The 9,045-nt window shown below is 39.2% G+C and overlaps 1 protein-coding gene across 2 annotated transcripts; it reads right to left on the reverse strand.

The window, feature by feature from the left end:
* Window positions 1-458: 458 nt before the first annotated feature.
* LOC127542882 (ubiquitin carboxyl-terminal hydrolase MINDY-3-like) lies at window positions 459-8,843 on the reverse strand. Of its 2 annotated transcripts, none has more exons than XM_051968774.1 (2): window positions 8,233-8,843; window positions 459-2,027 (listed from the first exon to the last, which is right to left on the reverse strand). In XM_051968774.1, the coding sequence occupies exon 2, from the start codon at window positions 1,937-1,939 to the stop codon at window positions 593-595; it is 1,347 nt and encodes a 448-aa protein (XP_051824734.1). In that variant the 5' UTR covers window positions 1,940-2,027; window positions 8,233-8,843; the 3' UTR covers window positions 459-592. The 2 variants fall into 2 exon arrangements, with proteins under 2 accessions (XP_051824734.1, XP_051824735.1); XM_051968775.1 differs by lacking the exon at window positions 8,233-8,843 and adding an exon at window positions 2,408-4,037.
* Window positions 8,844-9,045: the final 202 nt, after the last annotated feature.

Consider the following 9,045-nt stretch of genomic DNA (forward strand, 5'->3'; position numbering starts at 1 on the left):
CCTAACCCTAACCCTAACCCTAACCCTAACCCTAACCCTAAATTCGCCTCCCGACTCTAACCCTAACCCTAACCCTAAATTCGCGCTGCCTCCCGACTCTAACCCTAACCCTAACCCTAACCCTAAATGCCTCCCGACTCTAACCCTAACCCTAAATTCCTGACTCCCGACTCCCGACTCTAACCCTAACCCTAAATGCCTCCCGACTCCCGACTCTAACCCTAACCCTAAATGCCTCCCGACTCTAACCCTAACCCTAAATTCGCGCCTCCCGACTCTAACCCTAACCCGACTCTAACCCTAACCCGACTCTAACCCGACTCTAACCCTAACTATAACCCCCCCAACCCTACCTTAATTCTTACCCTAACCCTAAAAGTCTCCCATCTTCTTACAATGACATACTTGCACAGAATAAATTCTAAAATAAAGTTTAAATACATCATAAATACGAGCAATGGATTTCATATAATTTTATTTATACCAGTAATTTGTTTTAGTCAACATACATTCTTTTACATTCCATTTCCATTTTTTAAAATATCTCCTAAATAGTAGCATACAATGTTTTCTTTATAAACATTTGGGCAAATTAGTTTAATGAAGGAGATCTATCAGTTGTCCAAAGCAATTCTATGGATGGCCATTTTGTTTGCAGACAGCGTTTAACTGGTGTGTCATCTGTCTGCAGCAAAGGGTCTCCAAAACCCATTACAACAGCTGTGCCTTCCACATACATGACCTTTTCATTAAAATTGGATTGTTTTAGTCCATTATAGTGGTATACAGTAAAGGACTCTGGCACATTTGAATTCTGCTCTGGGAAAAATTCTTGGAGGAAGGGACCTAGTAATATAATTCCTAGTCCCTCTGGGTCTAATTTGTTTTTCATGACTCTAACACATTCAGGATCTGAAACTAGATCCAATGCTTTCATCACATGCTTTAATAGAGTATCTGGTATAAATCCATTATCTTCAGGATCATATGTCTGAAAAATCCTCCTGGCTTGCTCAGAAGGTGTCTCAGGAGGCACCAGGGCCATATCCTTAGCAAATAAAACAGTAAGGTGAGTTTCACTACCAACAATCCAAATGGGAAACTTAGGCGATTTCAAATAGGAGCCAACCTTACAATAACTGAGTGACTCCATAAGGGTTAAGAAGCCTACTGTAGACTGCTTATGTATGCCTAGAAGCTTCATTCCAGAACACTCTTTATCTCCATCCCATACATTAGAAACTGCATGCCCAGTTAGGAGGAGGTTAATTAGACTTTGGCTACCATAACCATAGACAGGATCAATCAAGGGTTCTGCTGAATCCTCTATTTCATTTTTTATGTTTTCAATACCCTTGGTTAGTATCACGGAATAAAGAAAAAGTAACACCCCAAATTTATTGGCCCACATAGAGTATTGCTCACAGATGGCATCTTTAAGTTCAGGGAAACTTTTGAATGACATTCTACGAATTAATGAATGGAATCGCTCAAAGCTCAGATGCTCTTGGGTAGCCACGGCTGAAGAGGAGTGACCCCTCTGGCAACTACACTCACCCCCAGCAGTTGGCCTATCTGATAAGCCAACGGTCTCCTTCCCTCTAAGCTTGCACGCAGCCAAGCAGTAGGGGCCCGAGGTGTTAAAGCAAGCTGCTTGTAAGATGTCACACAAGGTATGGCACAGCAAATCCTTCCGCTCATCCTCTCGACAGTCTCTCCAGGACGTCTTCTCTGAGGCGAACAGCAGTTTCTTCAAAAGAAATGCCTGAACAGGAGCGATGACAGCACAGGGGCCCCCCTCAAACTGCTCCAGGGCTGAGCCTTCTGCCTCACTGAATACGAAGCCCTGTGTCCAGCGACCAAAAATGGGATCTGAGAGACCTGGGTTGGTCTTTGACCCCCATACGAGCTCTTTCAGCTGCCTAGCTACTTCAGACATGTTGAGACGGCAGGTGCGCCCAGATGTTCGATGAACAATGGCTAAGAAACAGAAGTGGCTGCCGTGGCAACAGTATCACGAAGGACACCTGGAGGGAAAGGTTGAAAAAGAATAAAAATAAGGATAATGTGATTGAGGAAAGAAGCACTGGCAGGGGGTAACACCACAGAAAAAATATGGTGATAATGGAGAAAGCTCAGAAGAAGGCAGATGGGAGGGGAAGGAAGTATAGGAGGAGGAGGATGGAGAGAAACATTGGGAAGGAAAGTGGATGGGAGGTGGGGCACAAAGAGAAAAGCTAAACCTGGAGAAAAAATAAAGATAAAGGGGAGAGCTAGTGAGGAAAGACTGGGCATAAGTGGAAAAGGAAGATTAATATAAACAAAAATGGGGAGACAGACAGAGGAAGTAGAAGAGAGGGAAGGGGAGGAGGAGGTCTTAGGGGAGGGAGTTGCCCAAAAGGGTTACCGAACGATCTGTAACCCTCCAAGACCACCGGAGTCAGAGGAAATCTGCGAGCTACCAGTATGTAGGTCCAAGTCCAGACAACTGGTAGAGGCGCAGGAAGTGGCCCCACCCTATTGTTACCTCATGGAAGGTTCCACTACCTTAGCTAACGTAAGACAGTTCTCCACCTCCTCTGCCCCAGTAAAACAACATAAAGGGGGAGGAGCGGGGTGTGTTAACTAAGGAGGACAAATGGAGAAAAGATTAATTTTGGTTTTTTTTTAAACAGGCAAATAAGAAAATTAATAAATTAATAAACAAAACTAAGAGTAAGTATTAGGGGGGAAATAACAACAAAATAGATAAGCCTTTATTTAATTTAATTTTTAAAAAGGAAAAAAGAAAATCAAATTGTTAGTCACAAAAAAAAGAGAAATTTCCACCAATGAATACAACATTAGAGCAATAAGTAGGAGTTATTTTACCTAACTATATGTCAATACATCTCATAATCTGAGGGGAAGTGGCCCCTCCCCATTGTTGTCTTATGGAACATTCCAGGAGCTTCCATGCTGCTAATGTAAGACAGCGCTCCGCCTCTTCTGTCCCCCTATGGTGTCTGTTCAACTTACACAGTGTGTGTGTGTGTGTGTGTGGCGGGGGAGGGGGGTGGGGGGTGGCGGGCCAGTATGGTAACTAATGAGAAGTAATTGGCAAAAGGTTTTTATTAGCAGGCAAATATAAAAAAATTAATGAATTAATAAAGAAAACTAAGAGTTGGTTTTAAGGGGGAAAAGAGATCAGCTTTTATGTAATTTGATTAGAAAAAGGAAAGAAAAAAATAAAATTATTAAACTCAGAAATGAAAAGGGAGAACTTCCCACCAATGAAAAAGTCATTAAAGCAATAATTAGGAGTTATTTCCCTAACTATATGTCAATGAATCCGATAATCTAAGGGAAAGTGGACCCTTCCCATTGTTGTCTTATGAAACATTCCAAGACATTCCATGCTGCTAACGTTAGTGCTGCCTCCGCTGCCCGCTGTGGTGTCTGCCCCACTAAAACAATATGGGGGCGGGGTGGTAACTAATGATGAGAAATGGGCAAAGGGTTATTTTTTTTTAAGCAGGCATATACAAAACTAAACATTTTAAAACTAAGAGTTGGTTTTAGGAAAAAAGATAACAAAATGGAACAGCTTTTCTTTAATTTAGTTAGAAAAAGGAAAGAAAATAAAATTGTTAATTTCAGAAAAGAAATGGGACAACTTTCCACCATTTAAGAGGACATTGGAACAATCAGTAGGAGTTATTTTATCTAACTATATGTCAATAAATGTGATAATCTATTGGCAAGTGGGAACTAACATTGTTGTCTTATGGAAAGTTCCAGGAGCCACCTTGCTGCTAAGATAAGGTGGTGCTGCCTCCTCTGCTCCCTGTGGTTTCTGCCCCATTAAAACAATATTCAGGGCAGGATGTGGTAACTAAGGAGGAGGAATGGGGAAAGGATCAGTTTTTATTTTAGCAGGAAAATAAGAAAATTAATGACAATAAACAAAACTAAGAGTTAGAATTAGGAAATAAAAATAACAACAAAAGAGATAAGCCTTTATTTAATTTGATTTAAAAAAAGGAAAAAAGAAAATCAAATTGTTAGGCTCAAAAAAGAAAAGGGAGAACTTTCCACCAATGAATAAGACAATAGAGCAATAATAATGAGTTATTTTGCCTAACTATATGTCAATAAATCTCATAATCTAAGGAAAAGTAGGCCTCCCCATTTTCATCTCATGGAAGATGCCAGGAACTTCCTTATTGCTAAGGTAAAGCAGTGCTCTGGCCTACTTCTACCCACTGTGGTGTCTGCCCCAGTAAAACAGTATGGGGGCTGGGGTGACGATAACTAATGAGGAGAAATGGGGAAAAGATTAGTTTTTTTTGTTTTTTGGGTTTTTTTTAGTAGGCAAATATAAAAAAGTTAATTTATAAAACTAAAAATTGGTTTTAGGGAAAAATATAGATCAGCTTTTCTTTAATTTGGTTAGAAAAGGAAAAGAAGGAAATAAAATTGTTAATCTCAGAAATGAAAAGGGAGAACATTCCACCAATGAAGAGACTGTTACAGCAATAATTAGGAGTTAGTTTGCCTAATTATACACCAATAAATCTAATAATCTAAGGAAAAGTGGACCCTCCCCATTGTTCTCTTATGGAATACTCCAGGAGCTTCCATGATGCTAATCTAAGACAGTGCTCCACCTCTTCTGTCCCCTAGGGTGTCTGATCCACTAAACAAGTATGGGAGGAGGGGCGGAGTGTAGTAATTAATGAGAAGGAATGGTGAAAAGGATAGTTTTTTAGCAGGCAAATATTAAAACATTAATGAATTAATAAATCAAATTAAGAGTTTTAGGGAGGGAAAAAGATCAGCTTCTATTTAATTTGTTTAGAAAAAGGAAAGAAGAAAATAAAATTGTTAATCTTAGAAATGAGACGGGAGAACTTTCCACCAATAAAAAAATCATTAGAGCATTAATTAGTACTTATTTTTCCTAACTATATCAATAAATCTGATAATCCAAGGGGAAGTGGCCTCTACCCATTTTTGTCTTTTAGAACATTCCAAGAGCTTCCATGCTGCTAATGTTAGTGCTCCACCTTCTCTGCCCCCTGTGGTGTCTGCCCCACTAAAACAAAAAGAGGGAGGTAGTAACTGATGAGGAGGAATGGGGAAAGGGTTAGATTTTTTAAGCAGGCAAATATGAAAACTAATGAATTAATAAAAGTAAGACTTTGTTTTTGGAAAAAGAAAACAAATTAGATCAGATTGTATTTGATTTCCTTAGAAAAAGGAAAAAAGAAAATAAAATTGTTAATCTCAGCAATTAAATGGGAGAATATTCCACAATGGAAGAGGATATTAGAACAATAATTAGGAGTTATTTTCCCTAACTATATGTCAATAACTCTGATATTCTACTGGGATTTGGGCCCTCCCATTGTTGTCTCATGGAAGGTTCCAGGACCTTCTCTGCCCCCTGTGGAATCTGGTCCACTAAAACAGTATAGAAGGGCAGAGTGTAGTAACTAAGAAGAAGGAATAGAGAAAGTATTATTTTTTTTCAGTCAAATAAGAAAACTAATGAATTCATAGACTATACTAAGAGTTAGTTTTGGGGGAAAAAACAAAATAGATCAGCATTTATTTAATTTGACTAGAAAAAGGAAAGAATGAAATAAAATTTTTGACCTCAAAAATAAAAATGAAGAACTTTCCAACAATGAGAAAGACATTAGAACAATAAATATACCTAACTATATGTCAATACATCTCATAATCGAAGGGGAAATGGACCCTCCTCATTGTTGTCTTATGGAACATTCCAGGAGCTTCCAAGTTAGTAAAGTAAGACAGTGTTCCACCTCTTCTGCTCCCTGGGGTGTCTGTCCCACTAAAACAGTGTGGGGGAAGGGGTGTGGTAACTAATGAGGAGGAATGGGGAAAGGGTTATTATTTTTTTAGCAGGCAAATAGGAAAACAAATGAATTAATAAACAAAAGTAAGAGTTAGTTTAAGAAAAAGAAAACAAACTAGAACAGCTTTTGATTTGGTTAGAAAAAGGAAAGAAGAAAAAATTTGTTAATCTCAGAAATGAAATGGGACAACTTTCTGCCAATTAAAAGGAAATTGGAACAATAATTAGGAGTTATTTTGCCTAATTATATGTCATTAAATCTGATAATCTATTGGAAAGTGGGACCCACAATTGTTGTCCCATGGAAGGTTCCAGGAGCTTCCATGCTGCTAACTTAAGGTAGTGCTGCCTCTTCTGCCCCTTGTAGTGTCTGCCCCAGTAAAACAGTATTCAGGGCTGGGTGTGGTAAATAAGGAGGAGTAATAAGGAAATGGTTAGCTTTTTGGGGTTTTTTTGTTTTTTTTTGTTTTTTTTTTTTTACCAAGCAAATATAAAAACTTAATGAATTAATAAAGCAAATTAAGAGTTGATTTTAGGGGGAAATAGATCAGCTTTTATTTAATTTGCTTATAAAAAGGAAAGAAGAAAATAAAATTTTTAATCTCAGAAATGATTTGGGAGAACTTTCCACCAATGAAAAAGTCAATAGAGCAATAATTAGGAGTTATTTTGCCTAATTATATGTCAATAAATCTGATAATCTATTGGGAAGTGGGAGCTACCATTGTTGTCTCATGGAAGGTTCCAGGAGCTTCCATGCTACTAACATAAGGTAGTGCTGCCTCCTCTGCCCCCTGTAATGTCTGCCACAATAAAACAGTATGGGGGACGGTGTGTGGTAACTAAGGAGGAGGAATGGGGAAAGGATTAGTTTGTTGTTGTTGTTGTTGTTTTTTACCAAGCAAATATAAAAATTTAATGAATTAATAAACAAATTAAGAGTTGATTTTAGGGGAAAATAGATCAGCTTTTATTTAATTTGCTTAGAAAAAGGAAAGAAGAAAATAAAATTGTTAATCTCAGAAATTAAGTGAGAGAACTTTCCACTAATTAAAAAGTCATTACAGCAATAATTAGGAGTTATTTCCCTAACTATATGTCAATGAATCCAATAATCTAAGGGAAAGTGGACCCTTCCCATTTTTTTCTCACGCAAGTTTCCAGGAGCTTCCTTGCTCCTAAGGTAAAGCAAGGCTCTGGCCTACCCACTGTGGTGTCTGTCCCAGTAAAGCAGTATGGTGGGGAGGGGGGGAGGGAAGGTGATAACTAATGAGGAGGAATGGGAAAAGAGTTATTTTTTAAACAGGCAAATATAAAAAAAATTAATGAATTAATAAAACTTAGAGTTGGTTTTATGGAAAAAATAGATCAGTTTTTACTTAATTTGGTTAGAAAAGGAAAAGAAGGAAATAAAATTGATGATCTCATAAATGAAAAGGGTGAACTTTCTACCAATTAGGAGGAAATTGGAAGAATAATTAGGAGCTATTTTGCCTAATTATATGTCAATAAATCTGATAATCTATTGGGAAGTGGGAGCTACCATTGTTGTCTCATGGAAGGTTCCAGGAGCTTCCATGTTGCTAACATAAGGTAGTGCTGCCTCCTCTGCCCCTTGTAGTCTCTGCCCATTAAAACAGTATGGGGGACGGGGTGTGGTAACTAAGAGTAATGGGGAAAGGGTTAGTATTTTTTAGCAGGACAGAAATCTAATTTATTCATAAACAAAACTAAAAGTATGTATTAGGGAAAAAATTACCTTTATCTTTATTTATTTTTATTAGAAAAAGGAAAGTAGAAAATGATATTGTAAGTTTCAGAAATGAAAAGGGAAAACTTTCCACCAATGAATAGGACATTAGAATAATAATTAGGAGTTATTTTGCCTAACTATAGGTCAATAAATCTCATCATCTAAGGGTTTGTGGCTCCTCCCCATTGTTGTCACATGGAAGGTTCTAAGAGCTTACCTGCTGCTAAAGTAAGGCTGTTTTGTGCCTCCTCTGCCCCTGGTAGTATGTGCTCCGATGAAACAGTATGGGAGGCAGAGTGTGGTAATTAAATGGAGGAATGGGGAAATATTCCCCCCCACCTCCCCACCCTCCCCCTCCCCAGGCAAGTAAGAAAACTAATGAATTCATAAACAACACTAAGAATTGGTTTTATGGGAAAAAATAGATCAGCTTTTATTTAATTTGATTATTAAAAGGAAAGGAGAAAATCAAATCATTAGTCTCAAAAATGAAAAGGGATAACTTTCCACCAATGAGGAGGAAATTAGGGAAATAATTAAGAGTTATTTTGTCTAATGTAAGGGGAAGCAGTCTCTCTGTATTATTGCCTCATGGAAGGTTCCAGGAGCTTACCTGCTGCTAATGCAAGACAGTGCTCCACCTCCTCTGCCCCCTGTGGTGTCTGACCTGCTAAAACAGTATGGAGAGCGGTTCTTCCGGCCAAGATGGCAGAGAGGAGGCACACAGCTTTATAAGCTCTGCATTTTTCTCTCAGAATCATTCCATTACAAGCCTCTGAATTAATGCTTGACTGAAAAAAAACCCACAAATAGTTACCAAGAGAAGACATTGTTGAGATTCCCCAAGAAAGGTCTGTTTTTGCTCAAGGGCGGGAACGGGTTAAGATCAGGCTGAGGGCAGGAAGGGGCAGCGAGACCATGGGAGGCAGCTCACAGCTGAGCAGACTGGAGAGGGGGTGGGGAGTGATCGCAGCCGTCTCTGCAGGGAGAGCTTTGCTACAGGATTGGATACTTTGCTCCGGCAGCAAGCCAGCAGCCCAGCAGAGAAGCTAAAAACACTGGGGGTGAAGAATACAACCCCAAACAGCTGGGAGTTTCTCAGGACCTGGCCACCCCTTCCCCCCCAGTGTCTCAGCACGCTCTCAGAGTCTCAGAGCGCAGGCGCAGCACAGCCATCACTGTCCTGTTAGGGCCTCGCTGCTGCCCTGCCCTGCAGTCTGTAGAGGAAGCTCGGTAACACCACCCAGCCCCTCCCCCAAAAAAGCAGATTCCATTTAGGGTTTTTTCCTTTTTTCCTTTTTGCTATTTGTCTTTGATTCTTCTCTGACAAAATGAGCAAAAAATTGAAGAGGACTTTAACCCCCGACAGCTTCTATACAGATAGAGAGCAGACTATAAACCCTGAGGAGACTAAAACCAGACCGTC

Source organism: Antechinus flavipes, chromosome X, assembly GCF_016432865.1.
Source record: "Antechinus flavipes isolate AdamAnt ecotype Samford, QLD, Australia chromosome X, AdamAnt_v2, whole genome shotgun sequence".
Taxonomy (NCBI): domain Eukaryota; kingdom Metazoa; phylum Chordata; class Mammalia; order Dasyuromorphia; family Dasyuridae; genus Antechinus; species Antechinus flavipes.